Source organism: Asterias amurensis, chromosome 14 (assembly GCF_032118995.1).
Source record: "Asterias amurensis chromosome 14, ASM3211899v1".
NCBI lineage: Eukaryota > Metazoa > Echinodermata > Asteroidea > Forcipulatida > Asteriidae > Asterias > Asterias amurensis.
In genome coordinates this window covers 17,827,335-17,853,694 of record NC_092661.1, presented here as the reverse complement: position 1 = coordinate 17,853,694, position 26,360 = coordinate 17,827,335, and the positions used below count along the sequence as shown (strand labels likewise).

Genomic DNA, 26,360 nt, shown 5'->3' with positions numbered 1-26,360 from the left:
AATTTATTTTTAAAAAGGTCATAACCTTCAAAACCAAACATCACACAAGTGTGTAAGATATGTCAAAATGAAGCTTGTTGTATGCTATTTTCAGATTATGACATAATCTTTTTTTCAAAAGGTCATAGCCTTCGAACCAAACATCACACAAGTGTGTAAGATATGTCAAAATGAAGCTTGTTGTATGCTATTTTCAGATTATGACATAATCTATTTTTCAAAAGGTCATAGCTTTCGAACCAAACATCACACAAGTGTGTAAGATATGTCAAAATGATGCTTGTTGTATGTTCTTTTCAGCCATGTATAAAACCCAAATAATTTTCCCCCTTGTGTCTCATTTTCACAGATCCCATCACAAATGGGCATTCATGCATGGTGCTGATATCATTTCATTTCTCCTGGATGTGAAGCAAAGGACTCTTATGCATGAAGCCTTTATCAGATTCAAATTTTGGGGTGAAAAATTACCTCTTTCTCTAAAACTACATCACTTCACAGGGTGTCGTTGCTCAACAGCTCTCAAGCGCTCTTTATCAATCAGTGTTTATGGTCATTCATTGTTTTAGTAATAGGCGTTAGGCACATAATGTCATATCCGTAGGGCACCCTCACCTAGAGGTAAAAAAGCGGCCATTCATTGGCCAAACCTGTGCGCTACATTAACAAATCTGTGTAATTTGATTGTTTCGTAATCATTTTACCCCTAAGTTGGCGGCTAGATGACGTCAATGCATTATAAGGTCTATTACATGTACCAAAGGTACACCCTCATTTTCACCACTCGGATAACACAAAGTCATAAAGATTGAAAAATAATGAGTTAAAACCAACAGTTCTTTCAGAACCACCACAACTCATTTAGAGATTATCGTTACATGGTGTTACAGCAAGCCTTTACTACATTGTATTTCCACATTGCAAAGTTTCAAATCCTACTTAACAAAATAATGCCTTACTATTGTGTTGCCGCCTTCATCTGCGACATCAGTCCATGTTTGCATGTCCACAGAGTGCCTCGCAATAAACTTCTGGACGAACCATTTCCTAGTCGGACTGCTCAGACCTTGAGTTATAACTCCACCACAAGGGCGCTTCTTTTTGAAGTCAATCTTTTTGGGAAGACAAAGTTTGAAGAAAAGAACAGTTTGAAAAGGGAAGAGGCATTTGAGACATAGAGGTTGGGTCATTGGCCCGTTAAAAAAAAAAAAAAAAAATTAAAAATAACTTGTGAAAGTTTTATAGAGCCTACTTCTTGAAAATAAAAAGGAAGGAAATGTCAAACTAACAGCGGGTACCAAATACATTCCAGCTGATTTGCTTAAAGTTGCATGCAGATAATCAATGGAGAATCCTATTTTTTGCAATAATTTTTATCGACTTCTAACCACAAAAGCATCTTGCTCAAGGACTAGGTGTCAATGACCAGGGTTTGAACACACACTTAAAGACATTGGACAGTATTGTAATTGTCAATGACCAGTCTTCTCAATTGGTGTATCTCAACATATGCATAAAATAAACTGTGAGAATTTGAGCCCAATTGGTCGTCGAAGTTGCGAGATAATAATGAAAGAAAAAACACTACTGTCACACAAAGTTGTGGGCTTTTAGATGGTTGATTTCGAGACCTCAAAAAGAATTAAAACAATTAGTTGAAAACTAAAGAGAGTGCTCTGTGGATTTGAGGAGGTTTTGAACAATATGAGCTTTGAGCTTGCGTTTAAAGGCAACCGTGTTCCTACCTGGATATATGCACTTTGGTCGATTTGACGGCCACACCATCCTCCCAGCATACCCTGCTGATCCTTCAGACCAAGGCGGACGCGGTCTGCCTTACCATTGGAGTCACAGATTCCATTTGAAGTGATTTGCTCTGAAGTAATAAGACCGTCCTGAAGTCCCATGTTAGTGACAGACATAACTGTGAACAGATAAGAACAATTTGTGTTAGGCATTCAGGGGATTTCGGGTTTTAGCATAGCCCAATTAGTTCCAAATTTGTTGTATGTTTGACCGCGTGAGAACGTATCTGTACCGATTTCACATGATGAATTAGGTAAACAAACAATGTTTGTTTTTGTTTATGTACTTTGTCATTAATGCAAGAAAACTACATACAGGCAATAGACCGTTTGCGTGTCAGATTTGAATAAGGTCTGGTATAATGACTGGCTTAGTCACAAGTTACCAGTATACAATTGTTGCACGCTGTGACGGGGTCCATGGCGTTTTGTACACCCGAGGGGAAAAATGGAACCCGAGGTGAAGCTGAGGGTGCCATTTCCCCTCGAGGGTGTACAAAACCCATGGACCCCAGTCACAGCATGCAACAATTGTTTTGTTATACCTTTGTTTAATTGTTATTCCTCTTCTCGAAGTTCTGTTGTCATCTTTAAACTTTATTACGACGGACTATTCATTGTTTAATAAGCAGTCGAACAAGAAACAATTCCCTCAAACTTGCGGTTGTTTCGTACAGAACGCTGGAAATCGACCAACGCTGGGAACGATCAAGGTGATGTACACCGGTGTACATCACTGTTCATGTTACCCGGCAAGTCGAGCCATGTAACATGCTTTTTTGTTGCGCATCGCGTGATTGGTTTTCGACCAATCAAACTTCGCAGTTTGTTACCGAGGTATAACAATTACATTTGAATTCCTCAGACTATAGAGACAGCAGACTATAGAGACAGTTGCTATGTCAAATGGTTCAGGGCAAGCCTTTGCATAACAACCTCCAGATGAGCAAACCCTGGTGTACCATTGTGCCATACACATCCATTCAGAACTGGTGTGGATGCTCACCGTCTTTTTACATACATCTTTTTGTAACTACGTAAAAGCTTGCCCCTAATCATGTGACATAGCAACAGTCTCAAAAGTCTGAGGAATTCAATGTTACATGTAGGTGGTATCTTGTGATGAAGCACGTCATTGTACCAGACAATGCTCATATCTTGCAAATGAAACTGTAATTGTGATGCAAGATGTTCCCAGAAAGCACCCTCATACGGTCAAAAATATGGTAAATTCCCCAAAACTCCTCTGACAGGGCAACATAATATTTATTTCTCATTGGATTTGGCATACTAATCTTGGGTGGAGTATTTTGAAAAACTAGGGAGAGCTTAGGTCAGAAATCCATGTGGCTGACATGCGTTGTTTGTACAATGTCTAACACAGAAAGTACCAATCAAGCAACTTTCATAATTCCATCTGTGTTGCACACTGCATTACCTGTACTAATTATGTGCATTGCTTTATAAGGATACTTTAAAACAACGCATGACGGATACCTGAGTTTTAAACAGGGGATACAGTTAAAAAATGGCATCAAAATTGAACACATAATTGAAAGAGTGAGTATAATTAGATTGATTGAACTTTTTTCGTACAGAGATTACATGGTCTAATGGTTGATAAACTGGTGGAAGTGTTTAATCCATCTGGTGAAATATTTGTGGAAGCACAGTGCATCTTTAATTGTTTCTCTTTGATAAGTTACAATAATGGATTAATTTAACTTCCTTGTTTACCTGGTGCAATGGTCCTTGATGTTGCAACTGAAAAAAAAGAGCATTGAAACAATAGTTACAATCACAAAGGATGAGACAGTAAACAAAACAAAAAATATTTATAAATAAATATATATTGTACATTTAATGTGTAGGGTAGATGACCTTAGCTTTCTATATACTGTGCATATAATAATAGTAATAACCAGCTTCCATATTGCCTTTTACACACCAAAAGGCTGTCTCAAAGTTCTCCCAAAATTATTAACCCTGGTTACAGGGCCATTTGATTCATTCCTAAAACCATCTCAGCTCCCTGTGAGTATACAGCCTGTGTAACAAATATGTGTTGTAAAGCTAAATCAATCACAAGAACCATCTCTGCCCTGACAGGTACTCATTTACCCCCGGGTGGATAGAAGCAATTATAGTTAAGTGTCTTGCTCAGAAACACCAGGGCCCAATTTCATAGAGCTGCTAAGCACAAAAATTTGCTTAGCATGAAATTTCTGCCTCGATAAAAACAGGATTACCAACCAAATCTCCACACGGTTTTCAGGAAGAGCAAACAACAGCTGAATACCAGTAACAAGCAATATACAACTACATGCACTACCAGGGCGTAAGGTAGAAAATCGGCTGGGACTACTACTTTAGCATAGTGGATCCTTATTAACTTCAGTACCGTGGAGTGAGTTCTTAATTGGTCTCTCATTGCATTTTAAGAGGTTAGAATAAATACTTGAATCAAACAATGTGTTGGCTGTCTTACTTCTGAATCTCACTCGAATGGAGAATTTTCGGTTCTCGCTTTCAGGGTAATCAAGCTGGCCGGTGATGGGCATCGCGTTGAGATCCTCAGGCCTAAAATCCTTTCGGATGAGAACTTTGTTGTTAGCGTCTGGTTCGGAACCGATGACTTGCTTGTCAAAGACTATGCCGAAAACATCCCCTTTTCGGACAGGGATTTTTTCGCTCAAGGATTTGCATGCCACCTAAGACACAAAGAGATCCCGTATTAGTAATAATAATAATGACAATAATAATCATAATGATAAAAACCAGTTTTTAAATAGCGCTGTTCACACCTGACGGGCATCTCAAAGCGCTTCCAACATTATTACCCCTGGTCATTGGTCCTTAAATCTTTCCTTAAACCATCTCAGCTCCCTGGGGAGTATACAGCCTGTGTAATGCGCTACTTGGCTTAATCAGAAAAACCATCTCTGCCCTCACAGGTACCCATATACTCCTGGGTGGAGAGAAGCACATAGTTACATGTAAGTGTTTTGCCCAGGGACACAAGTGTCATGTCCATGACCCAAACCCACACTCTGATGAACAGAATCAAAAGAGCTTGAGTTCGGTGCTCTTAACCACTCGGCCACGACATCCTACGAAGATTAGGATAAAGGTGTGGTGGGATTAACAGCAAAACTGCGTTTTTGAAGTGTAGCTGATAGAATGAGGGCTAAAGAGAATGAGTAACAGATTAAGGGTAAAGGTTTGAACAAGATGACTTTATTGAGAGAATATAATTAGCAACAGCAAACTGCTCGACCAACCAAGAGGACGTTTGGTATAAATGCAAATAGGTAGCGCATCAAGCTTAATCAATCACAAGAACCATCTGTGCCCTCACAGGTATCCCTTTACCCCTTTACGATCATCTCAACAGTCATTGCTTTCTGCTACTAGAGCTTCTTCCATTTTTTATGGCCACAGATCTTTTTGATACGCCACACTGTTTCTTTGGAATAGTCTTCCTGTGCATATTCGCCAAGCTAATACTTTACAATGTTTTAAGTCCCTGTTGAAAACTCATTTTTTTAAAGCTTCTTTTTTGTAATTTGCTTATTTGTATCTTGTATCTTTCTCTAATTGTTTATTTTATTGTTTCTTTTTTGCGCTTAGAGGCTTTTGCATTAGGCGCTTTACAAATGTCTTATTATTATCATTATCATTATCATTATCATTATCATTATCATTATCATTATCATTATCATTATCATTATCATTATCATTATCATTATCATTATCATTATCATTATCATTATCATTATCATTATCATTATCATTATCATTATCATTATCATTATCATTATCATTATCATTATCATTATCATTATCATTATCATTATCATTATCATTTTCATTATCATTATCATTATCATTATCATTATTATTATTATTATTATTATTATTATTATTATTTCATTTTATCACAGCATGCAAAAGAAAGATGTTATTTTCCTTTGTGCCGGTAACTCCTCGAGTCGGGCTACGTCCCGTAGCCTTAGATCTCAAGAGTCTTTCTCAGGATCCTCGCTGTTCCCAAAAGCGCTGCCTTCTGCAACAGATCTACCCTCACATTTGTCCCTATTTCATCTAGATGATTATTATTATTATTATTATTATTATTATTATTATTATTATTATTATTATAGAACTTATAGTAGGTTGTATTCCTCAAGGACAGAAGTGTCAGACTGGGATTCGAACCCACACCCTGCTGAACTCGAAGTTGAGTCCGATGCACTAAACCACTCGGCCATAAAGGGTTTGATCTACTTACTCCCTGCCCTGTGCTGGTGATGTAGGAACGTCCAATAAGAGCGAACGTAGTTTGTACAGCAGTTGGACGCCATACTCCCAACATAAACGATTCAGGCATTGCTGCAAAATATCTGACACCTTGAACATGGCCATTACGCGTGAAGGGTCGATCAACAAACAAGATGGCAGTGCCATCTTCAGCTGCTAGTGAGCGAGCCTCCAAACCCACACCCTGGTGTTCATCATCAGCATCTGTGAAAATAAGAGACAAGTGCTCAATTTTCATTTGTTAAAGGATTCAGGTACTTTTTCAAAATGTCCACAGATTTACATTAGACTTACACGGTTTGAAGATAATGATAGTCGAAAGCTTCCCTTCAAATATTACTTACTGAGGTGCTGTAGTTTTTGAGAAATGAGTAAAACAAGTCACAAAATAATTTTTGTCTCAGTGAGGCGAAATTATTATAGCATGTCAAAGCGTATTAACCAGTTATGGTATTGTACCATAACATACCTTAACTGAATACGTGTACATTTTTACATGCTAAAACTGAGACAAAAATTATGTTTGTAAGCATGTAAAAATGTGCTAAGGATTAGTTCTCATAATAATAATAATTCAAAAACTTTGTCCCACTCACCTTGCATTAAAAATACTTGGCGCTTTGTATCCTTTGGAAAAGGCGCATTATAAATACGGTTATTATTATTATTAACAAAGCTGCAAATGTCCCAGTGATTGTGATATCTTACCATCCCGTCCTATGATTTCCACTCTCATGCTAATGGATTGTGTCCATACTGTAGGAATGAAGCGTACGTATCTCACATTCACGGCTTCCTTGAAGAAGTTTTTGTTGTGTGCGTGGAATGAACACTTTGAGTCGAACAACTGACAAAAATAAACAAAAAAACATTCTGTATGAACGACGCTGCCTTTATAACAAAAGCAAGTACCAAAAATAATGCCCCATATTTTTGACCGTATGAGGGCGCTCTCAATAAAACCTGTATTACTTCCGGGGGTTTACGCTTTGTTTGCAGTTTTATCATCGGTCAATGTTTTAAGGTGATTTTGAGACGGATTAAAATGGCTCCTTTAAAGCCATTATACACTTTCGGTAAACAGTATTGTCCAAGTCCCACACTTCGTTTATCACAACTTATATATAAAATAACAATCCTGTGGAAATTTAGGCTCAATCGGACATCGGAGTCGGGAGAAAATAACGGGAAACCCCACGCCTGTTTTTGCGCGTTTCGCCGTGTCATGACATGTGTTTATAACAAATCCGTAATTCTCGTTAACGAGAATTTATATTGTTTTACCTTTTTCTCAAAAAGTAAAGCATTTCATGGACTAATATTTCAAGAGAAGTCTTTCACCATTACCTTCTGTAAACCCTGTAAATTATTTGTAAATCTGTGAACTTTTTTTTTTTTCTGTACCGAAAGGGTCCAATGGCTTTAAAAGCCTTATTGTCCAAGATGGATGTGATGTTTGTGGTGGTACTACTTTATTTTGGGTATAAACGAGTATATCCCTGAAGTGATAAAAAAAAATTGAAAGCGCCCTCACATAGGCAAAAATATGGGGCATTGGAGTCAGATTTGAATAGTACGACTAAAAAAGGTCGAGCTTTCACCCACGACATGAGTTACAAAAATGTTGAGACGGAATCATTGACACTCAAGGGGAGAAATCCAAGACACGGACATTTTTGTTGGATCTACTTCCAAGTCATACAACAAGCTTGTTTTTATAACAGTGAAGTCTTGCTGGTGTTTATACAACGTACATTTAAAAGCCCAGTAAAAGTACACAATTTTGTACAAGTTAAAATATGCACCCAACTTACAGTCTATGCATCCCCAGACCTGTATGCTTCAATTTTGAAAGGGCAAGGGCACCAAGGAATGTTCTCCTTGTTAAAGGGCACCTTCTGAGGAAATTGTGAAGTTCTACTAGAGCATTTCAAGGGCACCAGGGCAATGACCATGGGGCACGGAGACATTTGCCTCTGTTGCCTCCGTGAAGATCAGGCCTAATCCAACATTTTTCAGGTATAAATACTCACTTCATCTCTACCATCTTCATCTGTTATGTATTCAAAATCATTCCCATCGACGCTGACTTGAACATGGAATTTCTTCACGCATCCAAATAGACGATCGGCGTCATCATCTACCATGCCGCAGTGACCTTGCGTCACCACACCAATGACGAGCTTGACTTCAGTAAGGTCAACCTGCAACCACTGGTCTTGGTTGTTGATATTTGCAGTCCATGTGCAGGCACCATCAGAATTGTCAAGACGTCCCCTGAATGCTCTGAAGTCTCCTCTCTCTGTAGATGCAGTAATTGATGAATCGAGAATCTCACCTGACTGTACCCCGAGGTAAGTGTTGAACATAACTGTGAATTGTATTTGAACAGATACATTCAATTTGTGGGATAAGCACAATAAATAAACAAAATGATGTAACACCCGTTTCAGAGAGGCACTCCAGATGTGCACCAGACCAACTTCTGTAAAAGCCAATTTCAAGGCTTACTTGATCAGAATGCTTCTTGGTCATAGCATGAAAAGTTTGATTAAGCAACTTAAACAATTTTGCAACAGCAACATTTGTGCCGTCGACGTCCTGTTGATGGATAGCCTGAATAAACAAACTATCTTTCTCCACCGGTTGATTTTATGTACTGCTTAGTGGTTTGTGTATGTGTGATAGTTGTGCGCTCGCTTGCCATGTGTCATTGCACACGACTGATTCTAAACAGGCAATTCTAAACAGGGATTTTTGTCTCCCAGATACTAACAGTACCCAAAAGATCAATACATACTTAGAGAATATGATTTACTTACATGGCTCCACTCGCCTTCCATTTGATGCTGTTGAAAAAAGGAATATAACTATTAAATATTTTATGTACAAATAATTTGAACCAAAACTTTGGGATGCCCATGAAGTCACCTGAACCTTTTGGCAAACTCTGTGCAATACTTAAAAGAAAAAAACATTGCACAAAGTGTAAGCAATCCTGTCTGAAATAACCCATCCAAAGTAATTTTCAGAAAACAGGTTATTCAGGGTCGGGTTTCAGCAATTTAGAACACCCTTTGTCCGGGTTTCAGCAATTTAGAACACCCTTTGTCCGTGTTTCAGCAATTTAGAACACCCTTTGTCCGGTTTACAAAAGTAATTTGGTAGTATAAAAGCACAAAATCCACCTGCAGGCCTTAGAGACACGAACAAAGTCAAAAGGAGACGCCAAATTAATGATAACTTGAAATTAAAAACTTCTTGCCTAGAACACAGCAGTATAACACTAACATTTATAAACCCATGCAATAAATTTGGAAAGTGTAAAGCACAGATACAACTAATCCAAACCTCCAAATAGTTAACTTTTAAAGGGAACGCATACCTTTGTTTTTTTTAGGTATTGCCAAAAATCCAGAGAGGTTATGTCAAGGCGAGAATATTACAAATTTGGAATACAAAATCTGAGGAAATTTTCTGACCATATTTTTTCTCAGATTCCAATTTTTGTGAAAAAAAAACTTACCATATTTTTTCTCAGATTCCAATTTTTGTGGAAAAAAAACTGACCATATTGTTTCTCAGATTCAATTTTTTGTGAAAAAAAAACTGACATCATTTTCTATAACCACATTGGAAGTAAAATGATTCTCAAAATGTTTTAGTACCATCGAAAGCTGCTGTACATCTAACCAAGTAAGGTTTTATTGCTATTAAAGGAACACGTTGCCTTGGATCGGACGAGTTGGTCTATAAAAAGCGTTTGTAACCGTTTTTTTATAAAATGCATACGGTTTGAAAGATCTTTTAAAAGTAGAATACAATGATCCACACAAGTTTGCCTCGAAACTGCGTGGTTTTCCTTTTACTGTGCGAACGAACACGGTCGGCCATTTATGGGAGTCAACAATTTGACTCCCAAATGGCCGACCGCGTTATTCGACGAGGTAAAAGGAAAACCGTGCAATTTCAAGGCATGTTTGTGTGGATCATTGTATTCTACTTTTACAACATCTTTCTACCCATATGCATTTTATAACAAATGGTTACAAACGCTTTTCAAAGACCAACTCGACCGATCCAAGGCAACGTGTTCCTTTAATTTTAAGAGTGATTGCCAATCACCTTCCCTTTATCCATTTGATATTGCATTTGTATTGTATTTTTCTACCACATGTTCTGGATTTCCTCTTAGCTTAGGCTTACATTTCAATTTTGGTTATTGTACATTTTATTGTTTGTATTTAGCACTATGAGCACTTTTGATGGATTTGTGCACTTTTTAAAGTTTTTACTGTTATTATTATTATTACTATTATTACCCCAAATAAAAATACTTACAATCAAGCTCCCATTTCACCGAGTATGACCTAAGTGTTTCTAGAGCTTGGAAGGTCACCTCTGTCGTTGGTTCCAAGTTATCAAACAAAGGAGCTTCAAGGACGTGCCCAACTTCAGTTTCAAGATCGTAAAACACGGTTCCTGTATCTGACATGATGCCGACAAAGTCTCCTGCCTTGACCGGGATCATTTCATTGTCCTCAAGAGACAAGTCCATCGTGTCATCATCGATGGTCAAGTGTGCACTTCCGACAATGATGAACTTGTTGACAACATCGGGATGTTGGCGGAAGACCAGAAAGTCAACCTCTTCCATCAGTACATTGCTCCTCTTTATTGTGAAAGAACGGATGTAACCTTCACAGATAATTGGCAGTTCAAGGAAGATAACAACGTGGCCACCTTCATCGACTTCCTGACGGACTTCTGCCTCATGGCCCATAAACTGTGGACACAATGCTAAATGAAAGATAGAAAATAAGACAAGCACATGTCATTTTGTGGACAACAACATTCTGCCTCTAGCTACTGGGGCCAATTTCATAGAGCTGCTTAAGCAAAAATTTTGCTTAAGCACGAAAACAGCTCGCTTATTTTACACATGTTACTGGCCAAAATGTTATGCCATATACATTGATTGTGACTGGTACATGTAATTAGCTGTTGTTCACTTAGCATAACAATTGAGTGGAGTCTTGGCCGGTTATCTGATTTTACTAAGCAAGGATTTTTTTGCTTAAGCAAAATTTTGTGCTTAAGCAGCTCTTGGGCCCTGGTATGACACTGCTCTAGCAATTGCAAAGGTCATGGGCTCAAATCCAACCCGAGTAGTATGCCTATGATTTTTTGTTCAAAGAACTCAGGAAAGTACTGAGTATACAGTGCTGACCACAAACATGTATTAGTGTTTATGGGTAAAAACCAAAATGAATAGCAATATTCTATTCAAACTTTTGGACATGTTTAAAGACAATGGACACTATTGGTAATTGTCAAAATCCAGTCTTCTCACTTGGTGTTTCTCAACATATGCATTAAATAACAAGCCTGTGAAAATTTGAGCTCGATTGGTCATCGGAGTTGCGAGTATGAAAGAAAAAACACCCTTGTCACACGAACATGTGTGCTTTCAGATGCTTGATTTTCGAGACCTCAAATTAAATTTGAGGTCTCAAAATCAAATTCGTGGAAAATTACTTCTTTCTCGAAAACTACGTCACTTCAGAGGGAGCCATTTCTCACAGTGTTTTATACTATCAACCTCTCCCCTTTACTCGTTACCAAGTGAGGTTTCATGACGATAATTATTTTGAGTAAATACCAATAGTGTCCACTGCCTTTAAGTGCCAAGTGTTTTTCCTTCACACAAAGAACTTGCTGCTGCTATGGTTTTATAGCAGTTTAGAAATGTAGCATTCATTCATTCATTCAACCTGTGACTGTCGATGGATGCATCTGCTCTCAGGGAGCTCTCTGTCCTCTCTCATTTGTATGAGGGTGCAAACTGTTTGACTGCCTGGAGTTTCTTTGTCAGTTTCTCCACAGCTGCACGAAAACATATGGCCTTCGCTTGTTCTCATATTGTACACCGTCACTCTGAAACAACTTGCCGCACAACATCAGAACTGCTCGCAACAAGAACATTTTCAAACATCTGCAGAAAACTTACCTGTTTACTCATTAATATTTGTTAAGCGCTTATGGACTTTTGTGTGAAGCGCTATATGAGTGTCATTTATTGTTATTATTATTTACTGTTCCTTGGAGAATGGTTTTGGACGGGGAGTCTCAAGATGGTCTTAAGATGGTTAGAATAGTAATCTGCCATCAGCCCCTTACCATTCCCCCATTCCTATAACCAAGCATTCTTACCTTCACATCTAAGTGTACCATCACCCGCATAGTTACTCTCGCAGTGACAGCCGTGGACAGCGTTCTGTGAGCCGCAGAATGCATGACTCACACAATGGACGGGGAAACAGGCTAGTCTTCCAAAATCTTCACATGCGCAAGACTCAGTACAATCTTTTGTTATCCAACTCTGGCCAACCTATTCAACAATAAGCCAAAAATACTTCAAGGTGAGTGGGGCAAAACTTTTGAATTGTAAGACATAATCCTTAGCACATTTTTGTACAAGAGAGTAATTCAGTCCTAATTTCGTTGCTAACCCATAAAGTATGTTTTCTATTAGGCCAATATTGGTATCGATAGTGGTAAGCACTGCTGTTAAGTCAACAATGCCCCACCCAACCCCCCCCCAAAAAAAAAAAAAAAAAAAAAAAAATAATAATAATAATAATAATAATAATAATAATAGTAATAATAGTAACAATAATAACTAGAGATAATGATTGTAAACAATCGCACAGCTGTTCCCGGATGTTTTGTTAATAAAAGTTCTCTATGCTACAAAAAACACACACATTACAACTCTATGAAATGTGATTACCTGGTCTTGTATCTGATACTAAATCAAAAGGAGCTTTAACACAAAAAATAAAGGTCAACATGGCGCCATGGTCATTGTGCTCAATAAATTTAACACATTTTCAAAAATTGATTGTGTAGTTCTTGAGATAGGATCCCACTTCCGGTTAACCCGGAAGTAATGGTCAATACTGGGTCACGGAAAGCCATGCTTGATTTTCAATGCCCAAAGACTCCATAACTGAAAAAAGTTTGAAAATCTGCTGTGTAATTCTTGAGATAAGGTCCCACTTCCGGTTGACCCGGAAATAAAGATCAATATGGGGTCATACCAACCCGATACAATTGTCCAATGCCAAAGGAGCCCATAACTGAAAAAAGTCTGAAAATCGGTTGTGTTGTTTTTGAGATAAGGTCCAACTTCCGGTTGACCCGGAAATAAAGGTCAGAATGGGGGTCTAAAATTCAAAGTTAATATTTAATGCCTAAGTAGTCTATAACTGAAAGAAGTTTGAAAATCGGTTGTGTAGTTCTTGAGAAATGGTCCAACTTCCGGTTGACCCGGAAGAAGAGGTCAAAATGGGGTCACGGATTTTCCCAAACAAAATTTAATGCCTAGGGAGTCTATAACTGAAGAAAAAAATTAAATATGTTGTGTAACTATAGAGAGATGATCCCACTTCTGGTTGACCCGGAAGTAGAGGTCAAATCGGGGTCACGGTTACCCGAGGCAAATCTCCTATGCCTAAGGAGTCTATCACTGAAAAAAACTTTGAAATCGGCTGTCACTTCTTGAGATATAGTGCTGCAAAGAAAAACTCATTAACGCTTCTAATTAGCATAAATTAACACGTGATGACATCACAGTCTTTAAATTGTGTTTTTCGTACTAATAAATTTCATAAGGTACAAGATGGTATGTAACTTACCCCAATCCAATGACTTCTACAAAAACCCAATTGTGTATAGAACTAACCATAGGGAAGATGTATCAATGCAATGATCAATGCATATCACGTTGTACCCATGATGCCAAGATTTTTAATTAATCATTAATTATTGACGTACTTTGACTGATTTTAATAAACTGAAACATCTCTTATTAGAATTAGTAAATTTTTCAACACAGAATATGAAATTTTGAAAACGAACAGATAAATTATTTTGAAGTTATTGTCAATTATTGTGTTTTTGACCTGTAAAACGTTTCCACTTTTAGCTCCATATGTTTTGTACACAGAAAATAAAACGTGCAAACGTATGACGTCATGATGACGTGACTGAAAGCGTTAGGCTGGAAGTATTATCTACACTTCAAGACAAGTCCATAACCGAAAAAATAAATTGGATTGGATGTTTAATTCTTGAGATATGATGGGAACAATATTGCCTAATTAAATATTCACACGACTGTAACTTGAATAATTAATTAAGAATTTTATTCTAATTAAATCTAAAAATTAAGTTAGGCCATACACTTTCATACGATATATGATTTGTCACTTTCTGATAATTATAATTTGACATTTGACAATTTTAAAAGTCAAGTGTTAAGTCAATACAATTTTGAGGAAAGAAAGAATAATAATAATAATAATAATAATAATAATAATAATAAAAATTTAAAAAAATCTCGACGATTACAATAGCTGTTCCGACTAAAGTTCGGAACAGCTAATAATAATAATAATAATTAAATAAAAATATTCACCAAGCATTACGTATGTACAACAACATTCATTAGTTTAATACAAGTAATACATGAGTGCAATGGATAAGAAATTTTGTATCAGTTACTTTGCTGTAAAACAATATTATCAAGGGGATAATAGAGTTTGTAAACACGGCCGTTGTACCAAAGCTTTCTGTCGTGTAAGAATGTGTGATGCACATCGCATGGTCAAACAATACAGTCACCAGGTTGTTTACAGTTTATGTCAAAACAACAATGTAACGAGAGGGCTGAAAGGAACTGGACACCTTTAGTAATTGTCAAAGACCAGTATTCTCACTTGATGTACCCCGTCATATGCATAAAATTACAAATTCAAGTCATCAAAGTCGCAAGAGAATAATGACAGAAAAAACACCCATTATTTGAGAGAGAAATTACCTCTTTCTCAAAGACTACGTTACTTTAGAGGTAGCATTGTTTTATATTATCAACAGCTCTCACATCGGTGTATATGGGTAAAAACCAAAAATTAATATTCTTTATCCCCGATGCAAATTTAACATCTATTAAATCGTTTGCAGTACCCGCTGCTAAAACATAGGATTCAAACTGCCTCTAGCTACCGGGCAATCTCGGTGGTCTAGTTGGTATGACACTGCTCTAGAATTGCAAAGGTCGTGGGTTCGAATCCCACCCGAGTAAAATGCCTGTGATTTTTTTTCACAGGACTCGGGAAAGTACTGAGTATACAGTGCTACACACATCGGTGTATATGGGTAAAAACCAAAAATTAATATTCTTTATCCCCGATGCAAGTTTAACATCTATTAAAGCTCTCTATTGCTTGTTACCAAGTAGGTTTTTCATGGTACCAATTGTTTTGAGTTATTACCAATAGTGTCCAGTGCCTTTAAGATATAATTAATATCAACTCATCATCATGACATACCTCGTAGTAATCATTTCCATATCGACAACCGCATTCAGTCTCAGGTACAGGAATGCCATTCTGCAACACAAATCCAGCAATCGGTTCACACCCTTCCACGCAATCCATGTCACATAACTCACGCACAACGGTTTGGTAACAAGTTCTCTGGCAGCTGCTGGCACAGATGGAATATACAGAACCTAGCGGGCAGTTGAATGCTGTAGTGATAGAATAAATATGACAAACAAAAATCTGTTTACAAGTGGAGTGGTAGAAGCGTAGGAGAGCTGAGAAGAGCAGCGATTGAAAGAGAACAGGTGATGGCGGCGACTCCAGGAGTGCGCCCCCATTATAATTTGAAGATGAGGTGGCCATGGACGCAAGTCTTTGCTGAAGCAACACACAACCGTTAAAACGGCTCTGTGTTGCATTCACTCTGTGAACATTCCTTATGTTTCGTACACTTAAAGGGACACGTTGCCCTGGGTCGGAGGAGTTGGCAGTATAAAAAGCATTTGTAACCGCTTGTTATAAAATGCAGATGGTTGGAAAGACGTTTGAAAAGTAGAATACTATGATCCACACAAATTTGCCTCGAAATTGCTTGGTTTTCCTTTTGCTTTGCGAACTAACACGGTCGGCCATTTATGGGAGTCATTTGACTGTGTTAGTCCATGAGGTAAACGGAAAACCACGCAATTTCGAGGCATATCCAACCAAAACATCTTTCCAACCATATGCATTCTAACGGTTACAAACGCTTTTCAAAGACTAACTCGACAGGCCCAAGGCAACGTGTTCCTTTAGGAAGAGTAATTTTCTTCAACACTGTAAAACCACAGTTTTAATACTACATACAAAGGTTGGCCCTGAGAACAAAAGAGGTCCAAATAGTGTAGGGACTTCAAACTACGAAAGTTCACCTAAGATACTACTTGCTGAGGTGCTGTAGTTTTTGAGAAATGATTAAAACAGTGTCACAAAGATAACTGTCGTCTCTGCAGACGCAAATTATTTCAGCATGTACAACTTATTTACCAGTACTTGTGTGTTAAGTTACTCTCCTGAAAACATCTGTCTGTGATTTTCACTTTTTTTTCTCAAAAACTTAATGACTAATGAAGCTGAACATTCTACAAGTAAATTATATTACATTCATCTTCATTCACAGTGAGTAGGGATTCATGTCATGGCCAAAAACTTGATCTGCAAACGGTATGAAAACCCATAATGAAATTTCCTTCTGAAAACTCACGGCAATCAAGCTCGGCACGCCAGTCCACAATTGCGTTGGCGGACATGATATAGTCTTGACGATTCTCTTGAATGATGCGGTTTGCGTATTCTTCCATGTTGTTGCAACGTATGAGGTCGTCGTACTTGTCTTGGGAACACATGTCAAACACACAGCTGTTGAACATCTCCTCGGAATCGAATGGGTCCTGTCCGGCGGGGATGGCGAGGGCAAACACAGCTACATTCGGATTAAAAAAACACAAAACATTTCTCAAGTTTCTGCAAACATCATTGAATTTCTATTCCTTATTTTTAAAACAATAAACTCTTCTACAACCAACCTATACGATTTATTCAAATTTAGTGGTAATGTCTATTGAAATTCAAAGGTAGTGTTTATTAGATGTTAAATTTGCATCGGTAAAAGAATTTTCGTTGTTGGTTTAACTCTTATACACCGGTGTGTGTTAGCAGTGAGTATACAGTGCTAACACACATCGGTGTATATGGGTAAAACCAAAAATGAATAGTCATGTTTATTAATTCCAATTCAGTGGTCAGATTTATTCAAATTCAAATGCTCAAGTGTATTGAAATTCAATGGTCATGTTTATTCAAAGCCTGAAGGCCACTTCAACGTGTGGGCTACAATTATTTTTTCCAGGGGCCGCTGCCACCTACTCCTAGGACTGAAACAGGGTTACCCCCCTTTACAGTCCATACGGATGTAGTGTTCATGATTATTTAAATTTAATGCTCAAGTGTTTTCAGATTCACTGGTCATGTTTATTCAAATTCAGCAGTCAGGTTTATTCCAATTTAGTGGTGATGGTTATTTAAAGTCAGTGGTCATGTTTATTCAAATTCACTGTTCATGTTGATTGATATTCAATGGATGTGTTTATTTCGTATCTTTGACCGTGTGAGGGCGCTCTAAAAATTTGTTATCACTTCCGGGGGTATATTCATTCATACCCAAAAGAACTGTTCAAGACTGGAACACATTACCACCACAGACATAATATCCATCAAAAACACTTTTAAAGGAGCTGCTATAAACCCGCCTCAATACCAACATAAAACTATGGTACAAAAAGTGCAAACGCCGATGATAAAACTGTGCAAACGTATACCCCCGGAAGTGATACAAATATTAATGGGAAAGAATAAGGTGTTGCAAACAACTTACTCACAAAAAAGGGCCGATGGTATAAATGCAAAAAAAATGGTAAAAGGCCTGATGTTTCGACGCTAGCAGAGACTTTCTCGAAGGCTAACAGAGATTAGAGCAGAAACGTCACTTTTTACGCAGTCAAAAATACAGGGCATTGAATTAAAGCAATGGACACTATTGGTAATTGTCAAAGACCAGTCTTCTTACTTAGTGTATCTCAACATACACATAAAATAACTAGCCTGTGAAAATTTGAGCTCAATTGGTCATCAAAGTTGCGAGATAATAATGAAAGAAAAAACACCCTTGTAACACAAAATTGTGTGCTTTCCGATGCTTGATTTCATGACCTCAAAATCTAAATCTGAGGTCTCAAAATAAAATTCGTCAAAAACAATGTTACTTCAGATGGAGCCGTTTCTCACAATGTTTTAAACTATCAACAGCTCTTCATTACTCGTTACCAAGTAAGTTTTCATGCTAAAAATGTTTTTGAGTAATTACCAATAGTGTCCACTGCCTTTAAGTCTCAAACAAATTTAAGCCATTTACCATTGGGATCTCTGATAGGTTCACATGCCTCTTTGGCTCTCCTAAGTAATTCTGCGTTGTCCTTGCAGTGGCTGAGTGGAACGCAGTCTTTACAAGCTGGACATTCAAATGGATTGGCTGTCCAAGATTCTCCAAAGGCATTGATATCATTAGTCTAAAACAATTGGAAATACAAAATACAGACATAGAAATCATACTATTTATAGGAACATTACAGGGTTGGTTTTTGCTAACAAATCAGTTGCTGGTGACAAACCGGTAGAAGTTTGAGATCGATCGACCTTCATGGTAATGAGAAAATAATGAAAAACTGGTAAACAAATTTTGCATGACATCGATTAAAAAAAAGAATAAAATGCTCACTGAGTGAAAAACTCCGAACGGGAAATTAGTTTTATTTATTTCTTATCAAATATAGCATTTCAAGGGATGTTTTCTACTATCGTTATCATTAGACCGTGTAATTGTATGTAAATCTGTGAATGTAGTTGACTGTATTTGACTAATGTCACCTACAGTAACGAAGAAGGGGAACGAGTGCAGTTAACTTAGGTCCGCCATACCAAAGAACTTGTTTGATTTCTACTTACTGTTGTGCCGTTTGACATGACAAAAGGATCGTCTTTCTTAGCTCTGATACTTCCACACAAGCCGCACATGTTATCACCATACATCCCCTTCTCAGCAAAGATCTTGAAAACTTCACTTCCATCCCACATCACCTTCACACCAAGTCGTTCATTGGTGACAACCTAAAATACCATGCAAACAGTTTGACAAGTTATTTCATACCATTGTAGCAGCTACTCTTCGTCTTGTTCATGCCTTCGTCACTACTATACTTGATTCCTGTAATTCACTTCTGTATGGACTCCCCGATAAAGATCTTGCTAAAATTCAACGTGTACAGAACACTGCTGCTCGCCTCGTTTCTTGTCTGCCTCGTTCTCACCATATTACACCTGTACTAATGCAATTGCATTGGCTCCCAGTTAACTTTCGAACAGTTTACAAAATTCTTCTGTTAACTTTCAAGGCTCAAACATGTCAATCTCCTGCTTATTTATCTGAACTTGTTCATCATTATTCCCCTACTCGGACTTTACGATCATCTCAACAGTCATTGCTTTCTGCTACTAGAGCTTCTTCCATTTTTTATGGCCACAGATCTTTTTCTTACGCCGCACCGTTTCTTTGGAATAGTCTTCCTGTGCATATTCGCCAAGCTAATACTTTACAATGTTTTAAGTCCCTGTTGAAAACTCATTTGTTTAAAGCTTCTTTTTTTGTAATTTGCCTATTTGTATCTTGTATCTTTCTCTAATTGTTTATTTTATTGTTTCTTTTATGCGCTTAGAGGCTTTTGCATTAGGCGCTTTACAAATGTCTTATTATTATTATTAGCAGGATAGCTTTGTTTTGAGGCACTGTACACAATTGGTAATTTTTAGCATAAAAACCTAACGAGCAATGGAGATCTGTTGAAAGTACCAAACATAGTGAGAAACAGCTCCCTCTGAAGTAACATAGTGTTTGAGAAAGAGGTAAAAAGCCTGTTATTGGGGCGTTATAAAAAGTTACCCTGTCATTATATCTAATTTGAAATGTTCCGTATCAAATTTGGATGTAATACAACTACTTGATGTGGCTTGGCTGAGGGGTTATAAAAGCACCGGATTCAAACGCTGGTGTTTCTGATCAGCTGAGTGCATGGGTTCGAGTCCCAGTCGTGACAGCACACAAAGTTGTGCAACAAGGGTGTGTTTTCTTTCATAATTCTCCTGCAACTTCGATGACCAATTAAGCCCAAATTTTCACAGGCTCAAATGGTGTTTGAAGCTTTGCATGGTGTGGAGAATAAGAGCAACTATAAATATAAATATTAATAGTAAACTTGCGGGTACAACCATGGGTAAAAAACTCTTTTGAGGGAGTGGTGGCTCTGAAAAGAGCCGGTTTGGTCTCGACGTTTCGAACAGTATACTCTGCTCGTCTTCAGGAGAATGCTGGACTACTGGAGGTGGTGGAGCTTATGTATGACTGGAGGGATGCACTTTTGGGTGGGAAGGATCGAAGCTGTATCCTTCCCACCCAAAAGTGCATCCCTCCAGTCATACATTATAAGCTCCACCACCTCCAGTAGTCCAGCATTCTCCTGAAGACGAGCAGAGTATACTGTTCGAAACGTCGAGACCAAACCGGCTCTTTTCAGAGCCACCACTCCCTCAAAAGAGTTTATTTTTACCCATGGTTGTACCCGCAAGTTTACTATTAACATTTATATTTATAGTTGCTCTTTTTCACAGGCTTGTTGTTTTATGCATATTATGTTGGGATACACCAAGTGAAAAAAAATGGCCTTTGACAATTACCAACCGTGTCGTGTGCGTTTAACCACATCGAGTCTGAACTGATCAAATGTTTCTGACTTAAGTCGATGGTTCATTGCAACTGGTACAGCTTCAGTGCCCTCAACCTTTGGCTTTCCGCTACACTTAATTTTACCCATACAAAGAAGGGCACTCGTAATGGTGAGCATGCCTCGTAAAACACGTTTTTTTCTGGGATTAATTTGTAACCAATACAGAGCCCCTCTTTAACCACTTCCTGCGGGTAGTCAGGTTTGTTCCAGTTTTGGAATAAAATTAAATACAATACAATGTTTCCCTTTGATCCTATGATCTGCCATCTTTTAAGAGGAATGTCAATTCCTACCTCCAGCTCCACTGAGTTTCTGCATTTCTATGTTTTGTTTCCTTGTAGCCCTTTACCTAGAGTGGCTTTTAGCCTTGTTTTGGGCTAACTAAAAAAAAAAAACAATTAAAGTATGAACCGACATGTAGGCAGTCACAGCGTTCACAACTTACCAAAAACTTGCCGTCAAGGTCAATTTTGGTGTCTTTTACGGCGCATGGAGCATTGACAATTGCTCCATCAATTTGAACTTGTTTTCCTTGAGCGAGGACGATATCCTTGTGACAAAGAAAAATTATATAAATTGTTACAACAAATACAGTATTTTTTTACTGGGGAAATCTTAAGATCGGAGAATCCAGGTTTGTTGAGTGATTTTTCCCCTGCCTTTCACCTCTGTGACCCGGGTTTGAATCCCACTTTAGACATGGTGCCTTGTGTGGATTCACTACCTACCTGGGCCCAAATTCATCAAGCTGTTTGGCAGAAAACACTGCTTGACAAATTTCTTTGCTAAGCCAAAATTGAGTGGGGCACCAGTTAATACAATGTAAACTTAATGTAATTTTAGCTGGCAGGTAACCTGTTTCTGTTAGGCTACATTTTTTCAATTCAATTCAATTCAACTCAATTCAAAGTTTTATTCATCATGCCCAGCATGAAAATCACTTTCTTCATTTGCACATTAAAATACAGTAATTAAAAATAGCAGAAAAAAACCCACATATTTTTTAGGTTAATGCACAATAGTCTTTACAGCATAAAATCTTAAAGGAACACGTTGCCTTGGATCGGACGAGTTGGTCAAAACAAAAGCGTTTGTAACTGTTTTTTATAAAATGCATATGGTTGGAAAGATGTTTTAAAAGTAGAATACAATGATCCACACAAGTTTGCCTCGCAATTGCGTGGTTTTCCTTCTACTGTGCGAACTAACACGGTCGGCCATTTATGGGAGTCAAAATTTTGACCCCCATAAATGGCCGACGTGTTAGTCAACGAGGTAAAAGGAAAACCACGCAATTTCGAGACATGTTTGTGTGGATCATTGTATTCCACTTTTACAACATCTTTCTACCCATATGCATTTTATAATAAACGGTTACAAACGCTTTTCAAAGACCAACTCGACCGATCCAAGGCAACGTGTTCCTTTAATTGCAACTATGATACATCATTAAAAGTTAAAAGATAACTTTTTTAAATCATCAAAAGTTAATGTTTCTCTGCTTAGCAAGTTATTGTGCTAAAATCATCAAAAGTTAATGTTTCTCTGCTTAGCAAGTTATTGTGCTAACAGGCTTTATGAATATGGCCCCTGATTGCATGGTTTTTTCCCCATGGTGGGATTTTTACTGCCACTTCAAGGTGAGAGCTACCCTTTATCGATTTGGGCTATCAACCCAAAACAATTGTCACAAGGAGCTAAAGTATATTTTTTCCAATGTTTTTGTACGGCTGTTGTTGATGTTTTTGAATAAACAGAGTAATATATCTCAACTCAAGAAAAATAAATACATACAATATGAAAAAAGTGTACCTGTCTTATTTTGAGTAAAACTGATTGAAAATAAGATTTCAATGGTTTTGAAGAAGTATGAGACAATTTAATTTGGAGAGAGACCTTTTTTCTGTATTTTTTTTTCCACAGAATTCGGGAAAGTACTGAGTATAAAGTGCTAACACACACTGATTGAAAATAAGATTTCAATGGTTTTGAAGAAGTATGAGACAATTTAATTTGGAGAGAGACCTTTTTTCTGTATTTTTTTTTCCACAGAATTCGGGAAAGTACTGAGTATAAAGTGCTAACACACATCGGTGTATATGGGTAAAATCAAAACGAATATTCTTTATCCCCGATGCAAATTTAACATCTATTAAATATTGAATCTCACCGAGCCTCCGATTTTGAGCTCCATGCCACGATTGTAGGATACACGGTTGTTCCATGAGGCCACCTTATTGACCCCAACGACCCTGAAAAGGAAGTTTTCATTATCGACACAGGGGGTAGCGAGTGTGTATTTGCACATGCCCTGGTAGTCAAAGTTCCTTCCGTTGAATCCTGTGTAATGAGGATCACCCCATGCTCGGCACATCGCATACTCTGTTATAAACAAATTTAAGAAAACAAAATCAATTAAATAATAGCATGTTACCAAATTCTGCCCCAACCATCAAAAGACACGATGCTACGTAACAAGGTAACAAGGTTCATTGGCATGTCGATAAAATCATGTCTGAGTGATTGTTGTAATGATACATCAGAGTCAGTCCTCTTGTTTTTCTGAAAACTGGTACACTCTGCACTGTGCTATGGAAGCGGCTATTGGTAACCAATGATGCAACCAACCTCGATAGGCTTGTCACATATCTTGGACTAGACTAGTCCAACTATCCTGAACTAGTGTGCGTTCTATCAGTATAAAGCCTGATTCATCCTCCCTTTGAGTTTTGACGTCACAAGTTTGCAATGAATTAGTTGCATCATCAGTTGACTTGTACTCAACTCCAGGGAAACATTCGCTGCGAAAACGGCCCTGCGATGTCAAAATTTGTTTCGCATTTGCATTTGAACCGGGCTTTAGTTGGTTCACTAGGGTTCTTCTTTTTTAATATATACTGCCTCACAACACATGGCCCGACCTCCTTGATAGTGATGGCTAGTGACACTTAACTTATGAGGGCTGTCGACCCAAATCAACTGCCACGCAGGAGCACAAAGCCACCTACTCCCGGGGCTGAAACAGGACTACCCTCTTCGTCTGTAAGGATGTAGGCATGGGTATCATCCACTAGGAGCCTGGCTGGTAAAACAGAATGCACTACCTTCCAAACTTTTATGAAGCAATTATATGCTCGAAGGCACAAGTTTCATGACCGGGTATCGAAACCACCCTCTGCTGCTGACAACACCAGCGCTTGGGTCAGGTGAACTAGATCTCTTGGCCCAGACACAACACAAAACTGCAGAAAAAGAAACAGTGAAGTTTTGCACCTACCTCTCTCGCATTTGTCCCCGAAGAAATTAGCCTTGCATGAGCACTGGTAATCTGATCCACGGAGAGGCAGACACTGGCCACCAAGAGGATTGCAGTCATTATTTTCACAGACATCGTTGGTAAATCGCTTCTTTTTTGGTAAATCGATACAACGATACTTGGCCTACATGGGAAAAAAAACAACACAAAAAACATTCAATAACAATCACTTTTATATTCTTTGAAATTGTGTTGCTTTCCTATAACTTTGTGAACTAACACAGTCCATAATTTGTGTCGCGGCTAAGCAGGCCAGGGGCCAATTTCATAGAGCTGCTTAAGCAAAAAAATTGCATTAGCACGAAAATAGCTCGCTTATTTTACACATGTTACTGGCCAAAATTTCATGCAACATACTTTGCTTGTGACTGGTATTTAGCTGTTGTTTACTTAGCATACCAATTGAGTGGAGTCTTGGCCGGTAATCTGATTTTACTAAGCAATGAATTTTTTGCTTAAGCAAAATTTTTTGCTTAAGCAGCTCTATGAAATTTTTTTGAACGTCTCCCCTTAAAAAATTTTAAAACTCCTAGTGTTATACATGTATAAAAAGTCTGCTGTTAGTTTGAAGGACTCACATGCAAGTACTTGAACGTTCCACAGCATGGGTTTCCAAAGACTCCATTGTTGACAGTCAGACGACACTGGTGTTTTCCTTGACACTGCAAGCCGACGACCTCAAGAGATTTGCTGGCTGCGCAGTTTGTGGACTTCATGTACCTGTGAGGGCAGTGTTCCTTGGAGTTACGCCCATACACAGCCGACAGGATATCTACGAACCTGCTTCCACAGTTGATATCAGCCTTTTGGTTCTGGCAGGTATGGATTTCTGTTTCAAACAAACGAACAATTAATAACAATAATAGTGGATTCTTACATAGCGCATATCCGTATGCTCAAGTTGCTTTAACATACAGTATTTTCCTGCAAGGTATGTGGGACTACATGTACCTTTAAACTATGAGACCTACTCCTTTTTAAATAGCACTTTGTATTGGTTCACAAGTTGCTGTGGTGCAATGTAATGCCAATCAAACCAGGAACACCGAGGGCTAACCCCTTCCCTTTTCGAAGGGCACACATATAATCTAACAACGGTTAAAATGTAAAAAGCTAAATCTTTTCTCGTAAAAGCATTTACTTAATTTCTTCATACAGTTGCGACCGCTAGTACGATCCATTGTCTACTGTGGTAGACTCTGAGTTTGGTATGAAGAAACAAGGCTCGTTTTAAATCTAATATTCCATATCTTGGTAATATCCGTGGTGTAATGAACATAACAACTTCTTGTGTTAAAGGCTAGTCAAGCTTTCAAGATGATACCAGAACAGTGACTAAGGCCGTGTCCGAATTGGCGACTTTGGCTACAGCTACGGCTAGATCAGCAGGTCTGTCAGTGTTGAAGGATAGCAGACGCGCGCGCCCTAGCCGTAGCTGTAGCCGAAGTCGCCAATTCGGACACGGCCTTAGTGTGAGCGGTTATGTTATAAGGTGATGCATGATGGGAAGTAAACATTAGACTTGATTCAGTCTGCTTTTGGCATAGTGCTACATGCGGAAAGTATAGTTTACAAAGCGTCAAAGAGGGAGTTTTCTTTTTCGAGGACAGATGGTTGTGCGACGATGAGTAATTTTCCGCCAAACGTTGTCGTTTTCAGCACAACGGAGATTCATCCCAAGTACTGTCAACGAAATTGAGGGACGATCGATCTCAAAGCCCACGCATGCGCAGATGACGCTAAAGGTCGTCATTACGGTTTGATGAACCATCTGTCGTCCAAAACGCAAAAGCTCCCTATTATTCAAGCAGACACGCCTAACTGTGATATTTCTGGTTTCTCACCTTTAGAATAGAAACTGTCGAAAGAAAAAGTTCCAGTGGCGCCATAACCTGTAGAGAATGCAACGTGAGTTGGATGAATTGACCTCGGTGGGTTCCAGCTCAACAGCGAACCGTGCCCCTCACGTCCAAAGGTAAACGTTCCAGTACACCATGACACAAAGAATCTAAAGTGAACAATTTATTAAAGAAAAGTCATAATAATGGTTTTAAGGTTTCTAGCCTGCAATTACTTAAAGACAGTGGACACTATTGGTAATTGTCAAAGACTAACCTTCATAGTTGGTGTATCTCAACATATGCATAAAATAACAAAC

At 38.2% G+C, this 26,360-nt stretch overlaps 1 protein-coding gene and 1 non-coding gene across 2 annotated transcripts in view; one reads left to right on the top strand and one right to left on the bottom strand.

Annotated features, from left to right (window-relative positions):
• LOC139947003 (uncharacterized) overlaps nucleotides 1-26,360 on the bottom strand; it is a 91,256-nt gene that overhangs the window by 50,992 nt on the left and 13,904 nt on the right. Inside the window, exons 11-29 of the mRNA XM_071944812.1 lie at nucleotides 26,047-26,210; nucleotides 24,781-25,031; nucleotides 24,164-24,326; nucleotides 23,057-23,268; nucleotides 21,332-21,436; nucleotides 19,055-19,216; nucleotides 18,465-18,618; nucleotides 16,758-16,976; nucleotides 15,521-15,720; nucleotides 12,339-12,516; nucleotides 10,467-10,925; nucleotides 8,948-8,974; nucleotides 8,159-8,496; nucleotides 6,834-6,972; nucleotides 6,097-6,329; nucleotides 4,294-4,516; nucleotides 3,543-3,569; nucleotides 1,746-1,924; nucleotides 960-1,112 (exon numbers count right to left, since the gene is read on the bottom strand). Coding sequence (XP_071800913.1) covers nucleotides 960-1,112; nucleotides 1,746-1,924; nucleotides 3,543-3,569; nucleotides 4,294-4,516; nucleotides 6,097-6,329; nucleotides 6,834-6,972; nucleotides 8,159-8,496; nucleotides 8,948-8,974; nucleotides 10,467-10,925; nucleotides 12,339-12,516; nucleotides 15,521-15,720; nucleotides 16,758-16,976; nucleotides 18,465-18,618; nucleotides 19,055-19,216; nucleotides 21,332-21,436; nucleotides 23,057-23,268; nucleotides 24,164-24,326; nucleotides 24,781-25,031; nucleotides 26,047-26,210 — 3,586 coding nt within the window. The remainder of the gene's footprint in view (nucleotides 1-959; nucleotides 1,113-1,745; nucleotides 1,925-3,542; nucleotides 3,570-4,293; nucleotides 4,517-6,096; nucleotides 6,330-6,833; nucleotides 6,973-8,158; nucleotides 8,497-8,947; nucleotides 8,975-10,466; nucleotides 10,926-12,338; nucleotides 12,517-15,520; nucleotides 15,721-16,757; nucleotides 16,977-18,464; nucleotides 18,619-19,054; nucleotides 19,217-21,331; nucleotides 21,437-23,056; nucleotides 23,269-24,163; nucleotides 24,327-24,780; nucleotides 25,032-26,046; nucleotides 26,211-26,360) is intronic.
• Trnas-aga (transfer RNA serine (anticodon AGA)) lies at nucleotides 15,202-15,275 on the top strand. Its single transcript has one exon. It is a non-coding gene; the product is annotated as a tRNA-Ser (tRNA).